A 21,481-nucleotide genomic window follows, 5' to 3' on the forward strand; every position below is an offset into this window, starting at 1 on the left:
ATTCGGTATACTTAAATAAATAATAAGGCAAGTAAAATTTGTAAAAATGCTTCGCGTCAGATTTAAAATATTTGAAATTTTTTGGTTTTTTTCATAAAAGTTTATCTCTTTGTCTAATATTCGTTAATCTTAATTTTAAATTTTGAATTAAATTTTGTTAATTTTTTTTAAACAATTTTTGAAAAAAAAAATTTAGATTATCATAAGAAAATTCTTAATATTTTTGAAAAAAAATTTTAATTTCATTAAGAAATAATTTTTAATATTTTTGGAAAAAAAATAATTTATTTTATTTTATTCATTTTAAAAATTTCTGAAAAAATATTTAATTACAAATGATATTAAATTTTTTGGTGAAATTGATCAAATAATTACGAAAATAAATTTAAAAAAATTATTTCAAAATAGTCATCAACGACTCATTATATTCAATTATACCCACCTTGTATTTTAGGAAAAATATAGTAGGACTTGAAAAAATTTTTAAAATTGTACTTGCCTAAGTAGCAAGAAGGCGTCGAAAAATATTGTGGTTTTTATCGCATTTAAAGGAATTGAAAAATTGAAACATACTGAAAATTAAATTTTTGTATCATGTGAAAAAGCCTTAAATAAATTATTGAAAAATTCTGTTAAAAATATTTAATATTTATAAAGCACGCTCAAAAAGTTCATTAAACGATATAATTTGTATCAATTTTCTAGTGAAAAGCTTAAATGCTGAAAATTTTCAGACAAGACGATGAAACAAAATTCAAAAAGTGAATTTTTAATGCAAATGTTTTTATTATTTATCACATTCTGTTCATTACTTAAAAATTAACATTAAATCAGGTGTAAAAGCTGCCTCAGACCAAAAATTATACAAATTTTCCTTTTTTAAAAAATAAGTAAAATTCCTGGTATTCAGACTACGGTAGGTAACAAAAATTCTTGGGTGCATTAAAAATACTTCTAACGATTTTTTTTTTATATGGAAATTGTTCGTTTCTCAGTCCTGATGATATGTTAAATATAAAACAAAAAAAAAAATAAATCAACGGTAAAAAAATAAATTAAAACCTTAAAAGTACGCGCTATAATTAAAATATTATTTATAAATGCTGACTACTTGAAGCACTTCCCAGAACGGAGGCTCTTCGAGTGTTTTCGGATTGCGGATGCGAATTATTCTGTTCGTTGTTGCCAACAGTCGAATCGGGACTCTTTTGCACGGGAAACAAAATTGCATAGGCCGGTGGCGAATCCAGTTCCTCATAATTTGGCGGTGCCGATGGTGAAATTCCCGAATTATCGGCCGACTGAATGATTGACGGATTATCCAACGACGACAAACTATCGTCCAACTCGGGTTTGAAGCGACGACAACAACATTCTGGAACTAAATCTATCAATACACTGATAATTTAAGTGACATTTTCGTGGAAATTCTTACCCCATAAGCCGCAAATGAGTAAAGCAGCACCGCAAACGAGCATTCCGAGCATCAAATAGCCCCAGGGACCGTATCGCGCAAGACCTCTTGTTAGTGTGGACTTTTGTCGTGGATTTGGTGGTCCGGTGCGTTCAGTGGTGCTGTACATCGGCATTATTTCATTTTCTGCGGTATCGGGTCCGTTACCACGTAAGATGCCTTTGAGGAAATTGAGGGAGAGTTGTTGCCAGACATTCATGCTGCTACCGTCACACATTTGCAAGTCTTCATCGTTGCGCATTTCCAGGCCGGATGGACAGTGTTCGATGCCGTCACAGGCGAGTTCCTTGGCAATGCAGAGTAAAGGGACCTCACTGAAATAAATTATAGTTTAATATTTTTTTTTGTTGAAATTATAAAGACTTGAAAAATTGGTCGAGAGCCAAATTTCTTTTTATCAAAATTTTATTTTTTTTAAATTAAAATTTTCATGAATGACAATTTTTTGATCTTGAAAAAAGTTAAAAAGAAGGCAAAGTCAAAAATTCCCAAAATTTTACAATTTTTTGTTGCATTTTTCGAATTCAATATTTAAAAAGAATTTCACTTTTTCATATAAAATCGTATAAAAATTAAAATAAATTTATTTAATTTAGAGACGTTAAACTTTTGTTCTTATAATTTTCTACAATCTAATTTGAAAATCAATTAAAATCATTTAGAGGTGGAAAAATTTTATTTTTTCTCGGGAACTTAATTCATTTCCAAAAATTATTTTTTCACCAAAATGATGGAAAAAATCCTAAATTAAGTCATTTTTATACATTTTTTAAGTAATTCTACAAATTTTAATTTTTAAATTATAAAATTTCCCAATTTTTCATTTAAAAATTTAAAATTTCTTTATGATTTTTATAAATTTCCCGGGAACGAAGAATTCCCGAAGAATTAAAGAAATTTTAATTAAATAAAAATTTTATTTTATTCATTTTTCACAACAAAAAAATTATCTAAGACCCATTTTGCAATTTAATTTTGCATTTTCATTATTTTTTTCCAAAATATTTAGACAAAACTAGAAACACGATTTTTAATGTTCTAAAAGAAAAAAAAAAGCTTTTCACCACTTTTTAATAATTTTTTAGAGCCAGAAAAAGGACTGCCAATTTGCGATTGTTAAACTTTTTAAAAAATAAATAAAAATTTCAAATAAATAGAATTTGTTTTTGTCTTTTCGTTCAAATTTCAACTAAATTCGTGAAAAAAATCAAAATTAAAACAAAGTTTTAGTTTCAAATTTTCCATTTGAATAAATGTGACTTAAACTTGACTCTTAATTAATTAAAAACTGAAATTGACTTTAAATTAACTTAAAATGTAAAATAAGTCACAGTCCTGAACAAAAATTGAGAAAAAAAATTTACCCAAATCCAAGACACACGAAACGCTCCCGATCCAGACAAACTTCATCTTTGCCGATAACGGTAACAAGCAGTTTGACCGCAGGTGAGTATCCATTATTTTTCCACTTGATCTGTAATTGGCCAGGCTGCAATCGAGAGTCTTCACTGAGATTATCATATTCGAGTTTACAGGGATCGATTTTCCAAGCCGGTCGCATCGTGTCGTTAATTACACTCTAAAAAAAATAAAATTAAAACCAATTTTTTTGAATATTTTTAGAATTTTCTTACAATTTCCAACGGACACGAATATTCCTTCGTCTTGCGGAAGTTTGGCAAATGCTTCATGCTTTGCATTTCGTTGACGATGGCAAAATGCGGTCGCGTAATTCGCAGCAAGCGTATGAAGAAGGCATGACGCGGCTCTGTTAGGAACGTCTTTTGGCAAATTTGTTGCGAGCTAGGACTTAAATCCACTATCAGACTAGATTCTCTACCGCTACTGGAGATTGCGATGTGTTGCAGAGATTCATTGCAAAGTTGGACGGAAGGTGCTGCAATAAAAAAAAATTAAAACAAAACATTATGCAAGTACTTTTTTTTTGTGGTAACGAAAGTGATAACAATAGACAATGAATGGAGTGATGACAAGGTAACAAGGTGGTCATCAACTTTCACTTGCTCACAGAGTAATTCATTAACGATGATGCGCGAACAAATAGTTTATTCATCACGAAAAAATCTCATCATTGTGTTTTATCTCCGAAACAATGAATCTTTTTGTCCAGAATTATTAAATTTCTTTCGTTTTATCATCTCGGATGTTTGTCCAACTACTTTCTTCTTCGGTAATTCCGATCTGCGTAACGTAACATTATGAAATAATAATTCTCTCAACTTCTCGTAACTCTGAAGTGCAAACAAACTCGAAAAAGTTTAATTGTGTTCGAATGAGATTTAATTAAAAATATCGATTGCCAAGTTTTTTTTCTGTGTATGTAACAAAATTTCGGAATGTACATTTGTCACGAAATACGGATTGTGTACAGAACGTTAATGAAAGTTTATTCAATTTCGGAACATATGAGTGGAATTTCGGTCGTGAAGTGAGAATTGGAATTAAATGACAGAAATATAATTTTTAAAATATAACTTAATTAATAGCTGTTTTCGATTTACTTTGAATTTGCTTTAAATGGCAACAAAATTAAAATTTAAATTTTTAGTGAATTTATTGATTTTTTGCAAAAATTTATCTAAATCTTGATTATGTCGTAAAATTTATTTCAAACTTTATTTGTTCCAAAAATAAATGTTTGGGGGTAAAATTTAAAATAAAACTTTTTCATATCTTTAAACTTTAAAAAAAAATTATATTGATATATTTATTTAAATTTTTTAATAATTATTTTAAAAATAAATCGATATTCTAAAAGACTAATTTTCCTACTAAAAATATAGAAGTGAAACATATTTAGAAAAAATTTAAAAATAAAAAAATTGCCAATGTTTAAATTTAAAAAAAATAATAAAAAAATTGAATTTAGATCATGTCAAGCAAAAATAAAAGAAATCAGAAAATTTTGAAATTAAATTTTTAAGAAATTTTGTAAATTTTAGAAAATTCAACACTTTAATAATTTATTTTATTTTTTTTATATAAATTATAAAAAAAACTAAATACGTAATTTTTTAAAATATGTAGAATATGGAACAAAAAACAAAAAAAAATCAATAAAAATTTAAATTTCTTAAACAAAATTTACTGAGTTTTTTAAGTGATTCTGCTTAAATTTAACGGTTCTACTTAACATCTGGCTTTATATACATTTTATTTAAAATTGGCTTAATTTTTATAAATATTTTGTTAAAATTAAATTAATTTAAAATTTCTTTTTTTTAAATTAAAAAAAATTAAATTATTTTTTTTTAAATAAATATTTTTTAAATAAAAATCTCTCAAAATTTATTTCTTTGTAATTGTAACCTAAAAAAAGCTGATTGGGAATTTCAACACATGGCATCGATTTTGATGTGCTACTTTAAAAAAAATTACTGTGAATAATTTTAAATTTAACATGCTTATTTTTTTAACTTTTCGTCTCATCAAATTTATTTTCATTCCAATCTGTTAAAAGCTTCTATCGATTTTCACACCAAAAACGCCACATTTCCAACATTAAATTTTGATCACATTTTCGCTATTGATTTTGCATAAAATTGCCAATTCTATCGCGAAAATAAATACCATAAAATCCCAAATTATAATTTAATTTACAGAATTCATCACGTGTGTTTAAAATAATTATTATAACCAGAAACATGCTTCTGTTCATACATTTTTTCCGAAACATATTCATTTTTTTGTGCTTTATTAAAATGATAGAATTTTATGATGCGGAAAGCCAGACACATTATAGTCGGCGAGCACGTAGTTGTCATCATCATGCGACTATCACGACAACAAATATTTGCCAAAAGTACGATTTTTTGTCGCTTTGAACATCGATCATCATCATGATCGGCAAATTATTTAGTTTCTAAGTAGGCCTGAACGCGTGAAACACAAGATGTCCATTAAGCGTCGCTCAAATATTTGATGAGATTGCATCATTAGCGTGCCTGCACTGGCCAATGTGGTGTCTACTATTTCACACTTTGCGCTCGAGACAATCACCAATTAAATTGGGACTAATTGAAAGGGGTCACCACTAACACTCGCTCTCATATACATTTTATTGCCTCACATTATTGGCGATAATTATTGTTTTTATTTTGTACATTTTTTTATCGCACATTGTGAATTCCGTGACGTAACGGCCGTAACGAGAGTCTGCTTACTGCTGTTTATTTTTCGGGTGTGTAACTACCGTTGTAATCTCTTCTTCGTCGTTGTTGTTGTTGTTGTTGTATTTTCAATTAAAACTGTGATGTACAGTTTGCGTTTAATTTTTGATGGGGAAACGGGAGTTTTTAAATGCTTTTTTCGAAATGAGAGACAGGTGAAATCATTGAAACAAATTTATTTTTCGGGAATCCGTTGTTTTGTAGTTTAATTGAGATATCGTGTAATTAACTTTTTTTGTTGTAAGAATTTTTTTCATCAGAAATGAAGAGATTTGGATAGTTTTCATGCACTACTTGGCATGATAATGTTTGGTTGTTATGAGAGATGCGGCGATTGTTACGCAATGAATTAGAAGTTTTACACGTGTGGAACGGAATTCAATTACTTAATTTAAACAAAAAAGAAAAAATAACTTAAAAATTAAATTATTTAAAATTAAAAAATAAAAAAAATCTTATAAAAAAAATTTAAAAAAAATGAGCGTGAAATCATGAAAAAATCATCGAAAAAAAATTCCGTAGTTTAGTCTAATTGATTTGAGTCTTTTGTCATTTTCAGAATCATTAAAATAAAAAATCCATATAAAATTATTTTCTTCTCGAGAAAATTTGCCAAAATTAAACGGCATGACAAAGACAAAATTAAAGTTGGAATAAAAATTAAAAAGGAAAGAAATTGGGGATGAGAAGTTTAATCTGTAGAATATTATTTGAGAATAAATTCAAATTAGTCTGAGACAGGCTTAAAGAAAAGAAAAAAAATTGTTGAATAAAAATAAAAAGAGACGAATTTTATCGAAAGATTATCCATTTCTGTTGAATTTTTCAAGATTTCAAAAAAATAAAAAAATAAATTTAAAAAAAAATTAATTAAAAAATTATTTATTAAAAATTAATTAATTAAATTGATTAGTTTTCAAGTTTTTATTTATTTTTCATTTTTTTTTTGATATAAAAAATATTAAATTTTTCAAAAATTTTTTAGGATGGTAAAAATTTTTAAATACCGTAATGTAGATAATTCTTATGGAAAAAATCCGTTATAAATTTAAAAAAATGGTAATAATTAATGAAACATCAATGTTTTTTAATTTTTAAAGAATAATATTTTTCCATTAATTTTTAGGTTTTTTTAGCAATTACATATTTAGAAAAAATTTAAATTATTTTTCATCAAATAAAAATTCATTAAAATAATTCATTCTCAAAAATTTTGTTAAAAATATTGAAAAATTTCGAAATTTCGTTAAAAATTCAGGTTTTACAAAAAGTTTTACAAAAAAATGTTAATAGAAGGAATTTTAAAACCTATTTTCGTTAATAAAAGATTGTTTTTTCCATAAGAATTATCTACATTTAAAAAATACATAAATAAATACCCTCTTAATGTCACATACTTTGAATAGGCATTGGCAAAATTCAAAGTATGTACCAAGTTCAAACCAAAATCGATTGATTTTGTTAAATTAGATAATAAACCATCTTAACACATAAAAATATTCATACATTTATGGAAAATTTTAAAAGTTTTCGAACAAAAATCTCATAAAATAAACTTTAAAAAAAGTTTATACATTTTTTGTAACTTTTTATATAAATTTAATTGAACTGAAATTTCTAAAAATTCATGTTTTGTATGAATTTTTTTCCAAAAAAAAAAAAAAAATAGTGAAAAAAATATTTTTTATCCATTTTTTAAAATTGATTTAAAACAAATATTTTGACGATAATTCTTTTTTTATTATTTTATTTGATCTACCACATCGAGTAACCACATTTCTTACAATAAACAACTGCAAAAGTGCAATTTGATCTTTATTTCTTCCAATTTCAATTTCCCCTTTGTAATTTTCCAGAAACACTTGCATTGTCCTTTCACATAATTCACAGTAGAATTGCACAATTACTCTGCAATTCATTTCAAACAAACACTCAATTTTCCATTGTTCATCAAAACAAAGCAATATTTCCTTGTTTTTCTTCACTTTTTTTTATATTCATCTCATAACCAACAATTCTTCTTCTCGCCTTGCTGTAGAATCATATCACTTCCCTTTTGCCAACACTTCACCTCTTTCACTACCATAACCATTGTCTTTTCTCGTCTTTTCTCCATTCAGGCACTTTCCACATTGAAACATAGAAAGCTACAGCAACCGAGCTACCTCTTTGTGTCATTTCCTTTGTGCTTTTGTGTCTTCTTGGCTTCTCGTTCACATAAAATAATAATTTTCTTTTGAAGTCATTTTAACTGAATTTTCACATATTTCACATGAATTCTATCAGTTGGTAATTCAATAACTCGAAATTATGTAAATTGATTTTGCGGCTACCTTTTTAGCCCAAATTTGAGAATTTCGATGAAAATTCATTCATTGCTGAACCTTTTCTGCAAATTGTTTACAAAGTGGGAATTTTGAACAGCTGTTTGAACTTGTCGACAAGCTCGAGTTGGATTTCGACAACTTTTTCAACATGTGCGTGTTAAAGCGATAGCGAATGAGTGACCAAACACAAAAAAAAATTAAATCTACATAAATTCGTTTGTTTTTGATCGTTTTGAGCTATGTTCTATATGATAAGTCAATCGTTGCATATCAAATTGTTCAGCACAACAAAAAAATAAAAAACAAAAATATATGAAGTGTTAAAAATGGAACGTTTATTCTAGACATGTGACGACAACAAAAAATAAAAATTGCGTGAAAAACGTCATTGAAGTTTCGCTGGACGTCAAAGTTTGATGTGACGCGGTCAAGTGTTTGCTTCGGGAATTAATGTATTTTTAATATGTGAGAATTGGATAAAATTAAGTTATTTTTGGGTTATTTACTTTTTTTTTACAGTTACAAGCTCGGCATGTGTCGTTAATTCGTTTTGAAGTTCAAGGAGATATTCGAAGGAGGTACTGAACATTAATTTTTTTTTAAATGGAAATTGTGAATTTTAGGCAGGAAAGTAATATAGAATTAATTTTTGTTATCAAAATTTTTTAAAGAACAAAGTTAAATATTTATTTTTGTCCTTTATTAAAGTAAAAATATAATTTTTAAAAATCTTTCATATTCTCAAAACAAAATGCTATAAACAGAATTTGTGATACAAAGTTTTTATATTTTTTTGCTCAATTTATTAATTTTGATTAAATTTCAATTGAGTTCAATAAAAAGTTTTTTTTATAAAAAAAAAGTAAATAAATAAATTAAGAAAAAAAATAAAAAAAAGAATAAAATAATTTAATAATTGATAATAACTTGATTTAAACAATTTTAATTCTTTAATTAATTTTCATATTTTTTACTTATTTTATTTATTATTATTATTTTTTTTTTTGAGAAAATTTTCAATGGAAATTTTAAAAAATAAATTAATTTAGATTAAGGCGAAAAAATTTAATATATCCATTTTTTTCGGCCCGCCTGGAAAAATTAAATTAAAAATTCAAATGTTTTTGACATTTTTTTATTGAAAAATTATCAAAATTTACTATTTACGTTAAAAACATACAAAAATCACAAGAAATTTGCGTTGACAAGATGTTTTCTATTCATATTTAGATAAAAAAAAAAAATTATAGTCACGTGACCAAAATATTTTTAATTTTTTTGAGATTTTGATTAAATCTTTTTCACTTTTGAGTTTAAATTTGAAAATAATTAACGATAATTACTTAACGTTTCCAGTCTAAAAACGTTAAAAAATTAAAAACAAAAATTTCAAAAATATTTATTTTTTTTATTTAGTGAAAATATTAAATTTATTAAAATATTTAATTATAATTTTTAAAATTATTTTTTTTTTATTTTTCTTGATTTATTTAAAATTGAAAAAAAAAATTAAATAAAATAAAATAAAACATTTTTAAGTAAAAAATTAAACATCTGCCTCATTTGCTAAAAAATCACTAACTATAGAGAAAACCTTCAAGAGTCACTAAATAAAATTGACCTGAATGACAATTTATGGATATTTTGGATTTTTTTCTAACGTATTTAGTTACGTATAACCACATGACAAGTTCAAAACATCTTGTTCTACTTGTTTTCATTACTTTACCGCTAACAAGTTTATCCTGCTCATAAACGGCTGTTTATCGGAATCCGGTTTTCAAGCCAACTACCCCTTTTGCGAACAAAGCTCAAAAGTTTCAAACGCAATCAAAATGTCAGACAAGTTCTTCATACTTGTTCTCGAACTGTAAAAATATACACAACTACGCCTCTTCATTGAAATCCACTTTACTACAAAAAGCCCATAATAAATTGTCTGATTTCAATTTCATTTATTATTTACTCGATGTTCCATTACATCACAAAATATTGTGTATTTTATTATTTATTTCCAGTCACATTTGATTGTTTATTATAGATTTATTATATTTTCTTCTGTAATGCGCAACGATACACGCACACACGATATTTTTCTCTCAAATAATAATAACTACAAAATTTATAACAATAAGTTGAATTTCCAGTTTAAGTGGCGTGGTTGTCGATAAAAAAATGTAAATTTACATTTAACTAGTAAAATGGCATATCACTTAATCAGAGACATCATCATGATATTCTAATTCTTTGCTATTTTTAGTTGATAATTAATTGACCGCATGTGATATCATCGAGGGAGGAGGGAGAGAATTTACTTACGTGATTGATTGGCGCTGCAACTGACAAACAGATGACCCCACAGTGCGAAGGACAAAATTGCCCATTTGAGTGTCTCTCGATCCGACGACGACGCCATTTGTTTGTGATTTTTTGATTAATGTAAATTACTATCTTAATTTAATATAAAAAAGGCGAAAATGTATTCAAATACTGCGCCTACTACTATAGAGTTCGAAGCTATTATTATTATTATTTGTTTCAATATGAAACGATTTTTTTGCTTAAAAAAATTTAGAACACTATAAATTGAAGCATAAGTGGGTCACGCATGATATTTTTTTGTTTAATTGATATTTTTTTAATTTCACTTTTTTTTACACGAGATTCCGTGTTTTGGTACAAAAATTCAATAAATTTAATTTTATTTTAATTTTTATCCAAATTTTCTGTATTTCTTTTCAGGCCAACCAATATTCGATCATTACTGCGGTTCAAACAATACTAAAGTGTAGTTGATTTTGTTCTGCCGTACTTGTAGTCATTTCTTGTTTGTTTGTCAATTTTACGTAGCGACGTACACGTAAAACGGTCTAATACTACGACGAGAGCTTTATTTCATAGTAAAAGTCTCGTAGTAGAAATATAACGGCGCGAAGCATGTTGGTGCAGTTGAGTGTGGTTCCCATGCATAACGCCAGTGTGTAGCCAGAAAATGTACAGCAATGCCACCAAAGCGTGAAGAGTAGTAAATATTATGGTGAAGATGGTGATGATGATTGTGAACAAAAAAAAAGTGTGCAGCTAACTGTACATGCGGTACTTACTTACACAGCGACGAGACGTTGTAGTCACAACAACAAGTGAGAGTCTGTGTTTTGGATGTTGAGTATGGTTGTGAAATTGTGTGCAAAAAAATAGGCAGGGATGCGAAGAAAGTTTGAAGGTCATGCAATGAGGAAGGGATGAATCATGCAATTTGTGAAAGACTTTCTTGTTTGTTACGTATTGAAGATGCAAGGACAAGTTGGAACAATGATTTTTTGTGTTTTTTTAGGAATTATTGGATTTGTATGGCCTTCGAATATATGAAGAAATTTTGTTTAAGAATTTTTGTTATATTTGGGCTACCCGTAGACTTCGTTCTACGTATCCGTCGAATTTGTTTTGTAAATCAACTCGGTCTCTCAATAAGAGTTATTTTTAATTTTCTACGAATTTTTCCACTAATCTTCCTAAAAATTCCTTCAGTTTCATTTTATATAGTTTAGATGAACGATTGTGTTTGGTTCCAACTGACAGTCCGTTGAAGGTCCCATTTCTAGAATAGTTGATGTGTAATCGAGACGTCCTGAAGTACGATCTTCTGTAAGTTTAATATTCATGGTAGATGAATGTAGTCCAAAACTTGTCTATATTTCATTTGATTTAATTTTGTTTAGGTATTTATTTTATTTTTAACGCTTCACATTTAATTTTTTAAATTTATATTTCACCAATTGTTATTTTTATTAGGTTTTTAGTTAAGCAGTTTTGTGTTTTTCAATTATATTTTCAAAAGTTTATTCTAGTTCTGTGGAATTTGTCTGCCTTTTTTAAAATAAAATATGCTGTATTTAAGTGATTTTCAACATGCATTGCTCTAAAGCAGATTTCACTACCTTATGTGCATCCCTGCGTTAATTGTCCTTGCTACAGTTTCCAGATTTGTTTCATCGAGTAGTCGATCTTCTGAATGCGGCCAAGGTATTGTTTTTGCATCAACTCAAAAATCGTAACCGGCCAGTTGTTGCATGAGCAAATAAGAATCATAAGAGGCGAATATACTGTTTTTGTAAAAAAAAATCTTCTTCGTAAATAGAATTATTTTTAAGGTAATTTACCTTTGTCAAAAAAAATATTTTATATTTAGTGCTCAATTAAACTTTTAAATAACGTTTTGTGGTTGTTCAAATTTTTTTGAACATAGAAAAGCTTATTTATTTTTTTTAGTTTTTCATGTTTTTTTTTTTAATTACATAAACATTGATAACTTACCAGATTTTGTGTGTTATATTATCCGTTTCTTCTAAAAATAAAATGTGTAAAATATATAAATTAAAAAAAAAAATATTTAAAAAATGCGGTAAAAATTTAGAAAAAAGCCAGTAAAAAGAGAAATTGAGAAAATTTTTTAATTAAGAGATAATTAAAAAAATTCCAATTATAAAAAATAATATTAATTACCTTTTGGATCATTATTTTCTTGACAGCAATCTTTTTCCATAATTAAATTTATTAATATATTTAAATTTCCAACATCACATTTTTATTTAATTTGAAAACCAATTCTACAAATACAAATAAACTACAAATAAATTTTTTATTAAAAAAGAAAAACGGTTCCGTCTAACGCCACTCACAAACACAAAGAAAGCACATTTTATCCAATGCTTCTACACATTTACAAACGACGACAGAGAAAAAAGAAAGAAAAAAGCACCACCAGACTACATTAACCATGAAACTGCAAAAAAAATAAAAGCACTCTCTTTCTCGTGTGTATTCTTCGCTACGATACACCTTCATGTACATCTCGCACCAGACAAGGTCTCTCTTCAGCAGCAATAACAATAAATGCAATGCAGGTTACTAAGACAACGTACTATCTGGCGCGGCACATGCAATTTTCGGTAGCTTTCTAAAGGTCAGGTCATTGCCAGTCGTCGTCGTCGTTGTGTGCTAGAAAAAAGATGCGAAGAAGAGAAATCGGGGGATTTTACTTCTCGTTATGTTTGGTTTGGTAAACAGTCTAATAATGTGATAAACAGTTTTCTTCTATAATTCAGCGAAATTCTATCTTTTATGTGTACACAAGTGCTCCGATGATAAATAACACCGTCGTCGTCGTCGGATGATATTTGTACAAGGATGGGAACAATGAACTCCGTTGCTCTCCGTAATAATTTCAACGATTTTCTTTGTGTTGCCATACGTTGGTGCTGCGCGTCGCTGTATTTGGAGTAGAGAAGTGTACTTTGTTGGGGTAGGTCTTTGCACTCGCTCACAGGATATTGACTGGCACGAAAAAAAAATGCATCATTACGTTTAAACTTTTTTTTCTCTCTGTCGTCTGTGTCAACTTGTGTCGCAATAAAAACTTCCAGACAAATAAAATGAATGATGGACATTTTTTCGTCGTTGTTGTTGTTGTAGAAAGACCATCAAAAATCCAAAAGTAGGTCAAACTCATGACAAAGCAGAAGAGAAGAAGGAGAAAATGTCATTGTGATATTTGTAGAGCGTAACAGGAATTATTCTGATTAACACCTTAACCAAACCCATTATTGAGTCTAGAGAGTTTGACTTTATTTGGTTTGTTTCCTCATGTGTGAAAAACGTAAAAAAGTAAAAGATATGATAACGAACTCGTAATCTTTACTTCCTAATTTTTTTTCGATCGTTATCACTGATAACGTCGTTTAATGGGTTACAACAATTATTGCGACACCTTTATTGACACTCTTTTCAGTAATTGAGTGTAAACAAGAGCATGATTACCTTTTATTTTGATAAAAAAAAAACAATGTGTAGAATGAGGAAATTAAGACAAGTTCTGAGAAATGAATAATCGAATTAATTGTACAAAATCAATTGAAAATTCCATTGAGCTTATCGTAAATCACATTTTTGTAACAAAAATCGTTAATGACTCTATAAGATTTTTAATTTAATTGTTTTTTTTTAATTAATTTAAAATTTAATTATTTTTTTTATTTATATATTTTTTGAATAATAATTTAAATTTAAAAAAATAATTAAATTTTTAAAAATAATTTAAATTTAATTTAATTTATAGTTTTATTTGAATTATTTTTTTAATTCTTTTAATTTAAATCATTTTTAAATTTAAATAAATATTTTTTATTAGATTTTCGACATTTTTAAAAATTTATAAATAAAAAATTAATTAAAAATTCTATAAAAATTAATTTAGAATAATAAATTAAATTAAAATTTTATAAGATTTTTAATAATTTTTTTTTATAAATTTTTGGAAAAGTCGAAAATCTAAAAAAAATATTTAATTAAATTTAAAAATGGCTTAAATTTAAGTTAATTAAAATTTTACTTATTTCACAAAATTTACCATTTACCCAGAGATTTTTTTTTATTTTTCAATGCTTTTTATTATCTTTAAATTTTGTATTCTTTTGATGATTTTTTTTAAATTTAAAAAAGAATTTAATGAAAATTTAAATTTAATTCTTTTAAAGAAAGAACTTATCGTTTAAGATTTTTTTGTCCGTAGTATTCCAAGACTTTTTTTATCTTAACATTTTAACTTATTTTAATAATATTTTTTTCTATAAATTTGGTTATTTAATTTAAAGAAAAAAATCAAAAATAATTTTTTAAACTTTTATATGAATTATTATTAATAAAAATTAACAAAACATTGAATAAACAGTTCAAATTTGTATTTTAAAATTTATATTTTAAATTTAAATTATTAACTAAATTAAATTAATTTATCATATTAAATTATTTAAATTTAAATATTATTTTATTTTAAATATTTATTTTTTTTAAATCTACATTTTTTAAAAATATTTTTAAGGTTTTTTTTTAAAGAATCGAACTAATTTTATGGAACTTTTCCATTAAATCTGAAAATACTCAACAAAAATTGCGGAAGACCTTTTATTTATATTTGCAATCATGTTGAAATTCTGTCAACAAAAACTTACTTCGTCATCAAAAGTTATCTACCTGGTTCCCAAGAGAAAGAGAATTAATCACCGTTTCAGCGATAACGGCTTTTAACTTTTTTCCGTAGATAAAGGTGTCTCATTCATATTTTTTTTTCACGAAAACCGAAAGAAATTTAATATTTTTTTCCCTCAAGAGATACGCGGAGATAAGATAAAATATTTTATTAGACTGATGCAATTAGTGATTGTTGTTTACAAATTTTGTGTGCAAACAACTTCAGTTACGAGCCATAAATGACGTTCCTCGAGTCGAAATCTCGAAAGGGAATCACCTTTCGCGTTTTTCAACAATTTTTTTTTAACGCGGAACAAAATTAGAACGAAAATTAGGTCTCGAATGCAATTTTACGCGAGACACTTTCCAATACAAATCTACTCTATATTTGCACGACGTCGCGTATTTTTATCAGTTTTCTGATAAGAAATATTCTTAAAAACGATATCCGTGGAGCCATTCTCATTATTCGCGTACGGCAATTTCGCGCGACTCGACTTCAGTTCAATCCCGATCGCACAAACGGCAACATGGAAAATTTGGCGTCAGCTTGGTACGTTTTGTCATTTCTCGCGTTAGTGGCACTTTTTGTGGTGGTGGCATGTTACGAGGCTCATTGCGCCACACGGAACACAATTTACGACCGGAGACGCACAAATCCAACGGGCGAAGTGCGTTTTCGCACAGCAGCGACTTTTAACGAGAAACCATCGTCTCCGGCGCCATCCTACAGTAAATTTGCTCCACCGAGCTACGATTCCGTGGCGAGAATGACGGAAATTTTTATAATCTCAGAAAATTGTTTGAATTGCGCGGGTGCCTCGGCAGCAGCAACGACGCCCCAAAGAAGTCACAATAACAGTCTGAGAAGTGCAGTTTTGATACATCAAAGTCTGAGGACAGCCACAGATCCGAAGAGGCAACTCAGTGAAATTGAGTGGAATAAAAAATAGAAATTATCGAATAAATTTTAAGAGTTAGTTAATAATAAAAAAAATCGATTTTAAGGAATTAAAAGGCGTGTGTTTTAACCGGTTTTTGTTTGAAGAGAATCGACAGCTGATTGAATTTCGCGACGATTGCTTGTCGATCGTCTAAGGACCCTTGAGACAAGTGATGCTTTGTTTGTATACGAGTCAAGTCTTGCTCGTGATGCAATTATCGGGAGGTGTTACAGTTTAATTTTAGAAATAGTTTTCGTCAGCGAAAGTTAAACAATGAATTTTTAATATTTTTTTTAATTTTTATCAATTTCAAAATATAATTTCAATCAAAGTAAATTTAAATTTTAAAAAAATAAGAAAAAAAAATCAATTAATTTAAGAATCCAAAAATCAATTTAAAAAAATAAATAATAATTTCTGAATTCCTAACTTTAAAATTAATTAATTTTTGTGGCATTTTCAGCACTTTTCATTTTTTTATTTTTAAAAAAATAAAAAAAAATATGTTTAAATGAATATACAATTTTTCTTTATTATTTTTGATATAAAATTGCAAACGAAATATTTGAATTTAATTTTAATTTTACTTATAATTTTTTTAATCCTTAGTTTAAAATATTGAACAAAAATTTCTATCAATTTTACAAAGGAGGTGCGATTTTTTTTGTAAATTGTTAGACATTTTAAAATTTATAAAAATATCCTTAAAAAAATAGAAAAGATTAAAAAAAACAAAAGGAAACATTTAAATTAATTAATTAATTTTATTTTTTTTTTAGAAATCAAAATTTATATTAAAAATAATTAGGCCGCTTCAAACGATATCCGATACCCGATATCAGCATTTCATTAAAAAAAAAGAAAAAAGAGTTAAAAATTTCATCAAAAATCGATCAAAAATGGCTGTTTAAGGTATTTTCAAAATTTTTCAAGATGTTTTTAGAAATTTTTTAAAAAATTTTTAAATTTTTAATAATTTTTGTTTAAAAAATCGTAATTTAACATAAATTTTCTTATTTAATTTTTTTTTACAAAATTACTGCATTTATTTTTCAAATTTTTTTGACAGTTATTTTTTATGAATTTTTTTTCTTTAATTTTTAATATGTAATGTTCTGAAATCTATTTTAAATAAGCAAATCTCAAAAAAGATAATTAAAAAAAATAAATAAAAAATATTTAACGTAGTATTTTTTAATATTTTTTAATATTTTAAAGTACATAGTTAAAAATTTTGTCATTTTGTATGAAAATAGTATTTCAATTTTTTTTTATTTTGTCCCCCCCATTTTATTTTAAAAAATTTTGGACATTATTTTTGATTTTCATTTGCTGCCTTATCTGCTAATTTTAATACAAATTCGAATGAGAATTTTTGATGAAAAAATTTAAAAAAAACTTAAAAAAATATAAGATTTGAGTGAAAATATCAAACAAGTTTTCGCTTTTCGATTCATTTTTGATGAAAAAAAAAATATTTATTTTTTATTTTTAAATTTTTTACCAGATTTTTGTGAATTTGACTATTTTTTAAAATTAAATTTTTTTTAAAATTTTACAATGATTAATTTTTAACTAAGAATTTAAAAAAAAACTTTCAAAAATTAAAAAAAAAATAGTAAGTACCTAAACTATTAGAATCAATTCAATATTTTTTTTAAATAAATTATTTATTTATCAATTTATCTTAACATATGTTAAAATTTGTTTGACTTGAAAAATATGTGAATTTTTGATAAGAGTTATATACTTAGACTTGAAATTTCGTGAAAGGGATTTATCTACAATTAACTCAGATGAATTTAATCTCTTCAAAAATATTTATCTAAATATTTTTCGTCCCATATTTCAAATTAATTTTCATAACGACAAATTTACCTCAAAATACCTACTCAATAAAAATTTCATGAAGGCCATTAAAACAAGAAATTAAGTCACTTTCTAATTAATTTTTTTTTATTTCCCTAAGAGTTCCTATTTAAAAAATTCTTACAGTGGCGCACACATTCTCATGAGCTCATAAGGATTCTTGTGTGACAAATGCTTGAGTTCCAAGTCGAATCCCTTACTGGCATTTTGAATCCACTTCCGGTCCAAATAGTACTCGATGCAACTGTTGTACTCCCGATCGTCATAATTCTTCACCTCAATCGGCACAAACGGATCCAAATGTTCGAAACCTTTTTTGCCCAGGAGAATTCGTGGCAGCGTCACATCTTGCGTGTGAAAATCGCGATGCGCCATTTTATCCACAGACACGACAACTGCCCCATTGGTCCAATTGTAATCCGTGATGCTCTTCATGGGTTTCGTCATCGTTATTTTATCCGTGGGAATATTGATTCGCAACGGAGCCCGTAATTGACTCATTTTCTGCCAATACACGTTGTAGCCATCAATTACCACCAAAGTTTTGATTTTTCCCGCTGTCGAGTACGATTTTAGTTCCTCAATTAAAGCGACGATCGTGTCATTTGCGAATTTCACGCGATTTATTCCGTGATCGATCAAAGCCAGCAACGGGGCGCCCTTTTCCGTCGTCTCTCGCTTACTCCAAACGTAGTCTTGACTGCATTTCAGCTCCGGATTGCTCAGCAAGTGACTGTTTTGCGTCTTGAAATTCATCAGCCAAGCTGCCGAGTCAAGTGGTAAATCCCAATAACCTTCGTGAGTGGCTGAAGGCCCATGTTCCTTTGGCCATTTGTAATAATAGATGCTCTGGGGCGCCGTAACGAGCAAAAATCCCGCCGCATATCCGTAATGCGTGATGTGCGCCAACGCCAAGGACTTGCCAGCTCCATTTTGACCGTGCAACACGAACCGGGTAGCGGGCTTATCGACACTGACACATTGTTTCAAGTAATTTATGACTTCGACAGCTGGTTGTCGCACCATGAGACAACTTTCGGCGAACGTTTTGCACTGTTTCTCGAACTGTTTGGGGAAGCCGCCTTGCGCGAAGAGTTGTTTTTTCACATCTTCCGGGATTTTGTAGAAGCGACCGATGTGTTTGGAAGTGTGCTTTGTCGGATCTAGCTCGTGTGTCCGAAAATCCGTGTGATTTTGTGTCTCGGCAGTTGCTGCCGCCGTAGAATAGTTCAGGAAACGTGATGAACGTGGCAAAAGGACACGACGAAGCATCATTTTCAGAGGATTTTACGATTTTTCAGTGTTTTTTTTTTCAAAATATCCCCGAGTACTGCATTCCGTCGAACAACAAAATTTAGGATATGGGTTGTTATCGCACGAAAACAGTACCCATATGATTTGAGACGAATGAAATTGATAAACCGGAAGATGGCGCTGCAGGCACGTTGTCAACATCCTGTTTGTCGCCACCAAAACGGAAGTGCGGCAGAAAGCAGTTTGAAAGCACTTTGTAAGCTGAATTATTTACAATAATTTCGTCCTCAATAATTGCGAATTTATCTCTTTTTTATCACTTAAAAAGCCTTAAAAATGGCCTTTTTGTGTCCCGTTCGGATCCGTCGTGGCAAGAAGAAGAAAAGTAAGTCAAAAACCAATTTTTTTCTTTGAAAATCGAGGAAAATTTACTCACCCATGGAATCCATTTAAAACCTGTTGATTCTAATTAATTATTTTTTTTTTCGAATTTCAGCTGTAAACACGGACAATGTCAATATGGGACGCATAACTGGTTCCGCGAGCATCGAAACGTAAGTCTTGAACTCCAAAATGACCCAATTTCGTGTTATTTTCACGATTTTTCTTGCAGCCTCGTTCGTGTTGGCATCGAAAAGGAAATCGGTCTGTCTCCGGACTCGAAAATGGTGGTGCTGCATGACTTTAGTCCCTGCGTCGATGACGAGTTGGAGGTGAAACGCGGCCAAATCGTGAATATTTTGTATCGGGAGAACGACTGGGTCTACGTGATCGGGCAGGAATCGCGACAAGAGGGTTTCATACCGCATTCCTACTGCGCCCCGTACACGGAACTCTCGAATCTGGCGATCAAGAAGAAACTTTCGCGTGACATCAACAGTATTAGTTCGCCGGACATCACGGAAATTGAGGTGATTGAGGAGAATTCGTTGCAACATTCGCAAAATAGCTTATCGGAACCGGATTTTTTGATGCCTTTTGCGAAAGATCCGAGCGGCAGGTATATCGTACTTTACACATTTATCGCTCGTGACGAGAACGATGTCTCTGTGGAACGTGGGGAATTTGTCACAGTTCTTAATCGTGAAGATCCAGACTGGTTCTGGATCGTTCGGAGTGACGGCAATGAAGGATTTATTCCGTCCGGGTTTGTTTATCCGGCGGAACAAATTTTGCAGGGACAACAGCAGCAACAACAACAACAACAAGGTGCCAATAAATCCATGGGAAATACGAATGTGGCGACAAATCAAGCGCAACTCAATCAAACTGTTGGCGTGGGACTCACAGCAAACAATTTGCCAGATGTGCCGCAGATGGATTTGGCGCCGACGACACATCCGCAACACGGAACGGAACTCATAATGTTGTACGATTTCAAGTCACAGGCATCGGATGACCTCGGAGTTCGACGTGGCGACTGGATTTATGCCGATTTAACAACGCAAACCGTCGAAGGATGGCTCTGGTCGTACTCGCCGAAGACACGAAAGTACGGATTTATCCCGAAAGCGTATGCGAGACCGCTTAACAAAGCCTTGACGAATCTCTAAAGACTTACAAAAATGATATAGATTTAAGGAAAAGTGCCTTTTTTACACGAAAAATACTCAAAGGGATGGGCTGGACTGCTTTTTTACTACGAATTTTTTACGCATTTAGACGGTTTCATATGAAACTCAAAAATAAGGTCCGAAATTTTTTTGAAAACAAAAAATTTTCACGTAGGAATTTAAGTGATTCGATGATTTTTTTTAAGTTAGAAAAAATTTAATGAGAATAATTTTTCCTTAAAAATCAAAATTGAATTAAAAAATCATATCTAAAATATTTTGAAATTTACAAAAATTAATCCAATGATTTTTTTCAATTTTTTTTTTAAAGATTTTTTATATGAAAAAATTCTAAATTTTTGGAAAAAAAAACAATTAAATTTTTAAAAAAATTAAAAAATTATTTTTTTCCCACAAAGTTCATTTTGAAATAAATTTTTTTTTTTTGGCTTTTGAACAAATTTAAAAAAAATTTTTTTTTTTGAACAAAATTCAATTAAAAAATTAAGAAAAATTCCTAAAAAAAAAATTTTTTTTTTTGTAGAATAATTCAAGAAATTTCTTATTTTAAATAATTTTTAAAATTATTTTTTTCCCACAAAATCATTAAATTATTTTTTTTATTTAAAAATTTTTTTTTTTTGGCTTTTGAACAAATTAAAAAAAATTTTTTTTTGAACAAACGTTTTTTTGCGGAAAATGAAAATATTTTTGCATTATGAACAAATTAAAAAAAATGTTTTTTGAACAAAATTGCAAAAAAAAAAATCTAAGAAAAATTCCTACTTGGAAATTATTTTTTCTTCCCATTCCATTTTTTTTTTTTAATTTTTGGACCTTATTT

General features: G+C 28.4%; 3 protein-coding genes across 4 annotated transcripts; 1 reads left to right on the forward strand and 2 right to left on the reverse strand.

Moving 5' to 3' along the window:
- Positions 1-786: 786 nt before the first annotated feature.
- LOC134830273 (uncharacterized) lies at positions 787-10,774 on the reverse strand. Of its 2 annotated transcripts, none has more exons than XM_063843694.1 (5): positions 10,311-10,774; positions 3,109-3,371; positions 2,839-3,053; positions 1,436-1,788; positions 787-1,381 (listed from the first exon to the last, which is right to left on the reverse strand). In XM_063843694.1, exons 1-5 carry the CDS (start codon positions 10,405-10,407, stop codon positions 1,095-1,097), a joined length of 1,215 nt encoding a protein of 404 aa, XP_063699764.1. In that variant the 5' UTR covers positions 10,408-10,774; the 3' UTR covers positions 787-1,094. The 2 variants fall into 2 exon arrangements, with proteins under 2 accessions (XP_063699764.1, XP_063699765.1); XM_063843695.1 differs by having other exon boundaries at positions 787-1,375; positions 10,311-10,773.
- A 7,085-nt stretch (positions 10,775-17,859) lies between these two features.
- LOC134829564 (small ribosomal subunit protein mS29) lies at positions 17,860-19,164 on the reverse strand. Its single transcript, XM_063842671.1, has one exon. The coding sequence runs from the start codon at positions 19,103-19,105 to the stop codon at positions 17,951-17,953; it is 1,155 nt and encodes a 384-aa protein (XP_063698741.1). The 5' UTR covers positions 19,106-19,164; the 3' UTR covers positions 17,860-17,950.
- A 167-nt stretch (positions 19,165-19,331) lies between these two features.
- On the forward strand, positions 19,332-20,834 carry LOC134830914 (SH3 domain-containing protein Dlish). Its single transcript, XM_063844528.1, has 3 exons — positions 19,332-19,469; positions 19,581-19,638; positions 19,698-20,834. Exons 1-3 carry the CDS (start codon positions 19,421-19,423, stop codon positions 20,635-20,637), a joined length of 1,047 nt encoding a protein of 348 aa, XP_063700598.1. The 5' UTR covers positions 19,332-19,420; the 3' UTR covers positions 20,638-20,834.
- Positions 20,835-21,481: the final 647 nt, after the last annotated feature.

The sequence above is a fragment of the Culicoides brevitarsis genome, chromosome 2 (assembly GCF_036172545.1).
Source record: "Culicoides brevitarsis isolate CSIRO-B50_1 chromosome 2, AGI_CSIRO_Cbre_v1, whole genome shotgun sequence".
In the NCBI taxonomy this organism is placed as follows: Eukaryota; Metazoa; Arthropoda; class Insecta; order Diptera; family Ceratopogonidae; genus Culicoides; species Culicoides brevitarsis.

Coding starts and splice junctions, on each gene's coding strand:
- LOC134830273 (XM_063843694.1), bottom strand. CDS start 10,407: ATGGCGTCGTCGTCGGATCGAGAGACACTCAAATGGGCAATTTTGTCC. Junction 3,372..10,310: donor TTGCAGCGCCAATCAATCAC/GTAAGTAAATTC, acceptor TTTTTATTGCAG/CACCTTCCGTCCAACTTTGC. Junction 1,789..2,838: donor TTCGTGTGTCTTGGATTTGG/GTAAATTTTTTT, acceptor AATTTATTTCAG/TGAGGTCCCTTTACTCTGCA.
- LOC134829564 (XM_063842671.1), bottom strand. CDS start 19,105: ATGATGCTTCGTCGTGTCCTTTTGCCACGTTCATCACGTTTCCTGAAC.
- LOC134830914 (XM_063844528.1), top strand. CDS start 19,421: ATGGCCTTTTTGTGTCCCGTTCGGATCCGTCGTGGCAAGAAGAAGAAA. Junction 19,470..19,580: donor TCGTGGCAAGAAGAAGAAAA/GTAAGTCAAAAA, acceptor TTCGAATTTCAG/CTGTAAACACGGACAATGTC. Junction 19,639..19,697: donor GGTTCCGCGAGCATCGAAAC/GTAAGTCTTGAA, acceptor TTTTTCTTGCAG/CCTCGTTCGTGTTGGCATCG.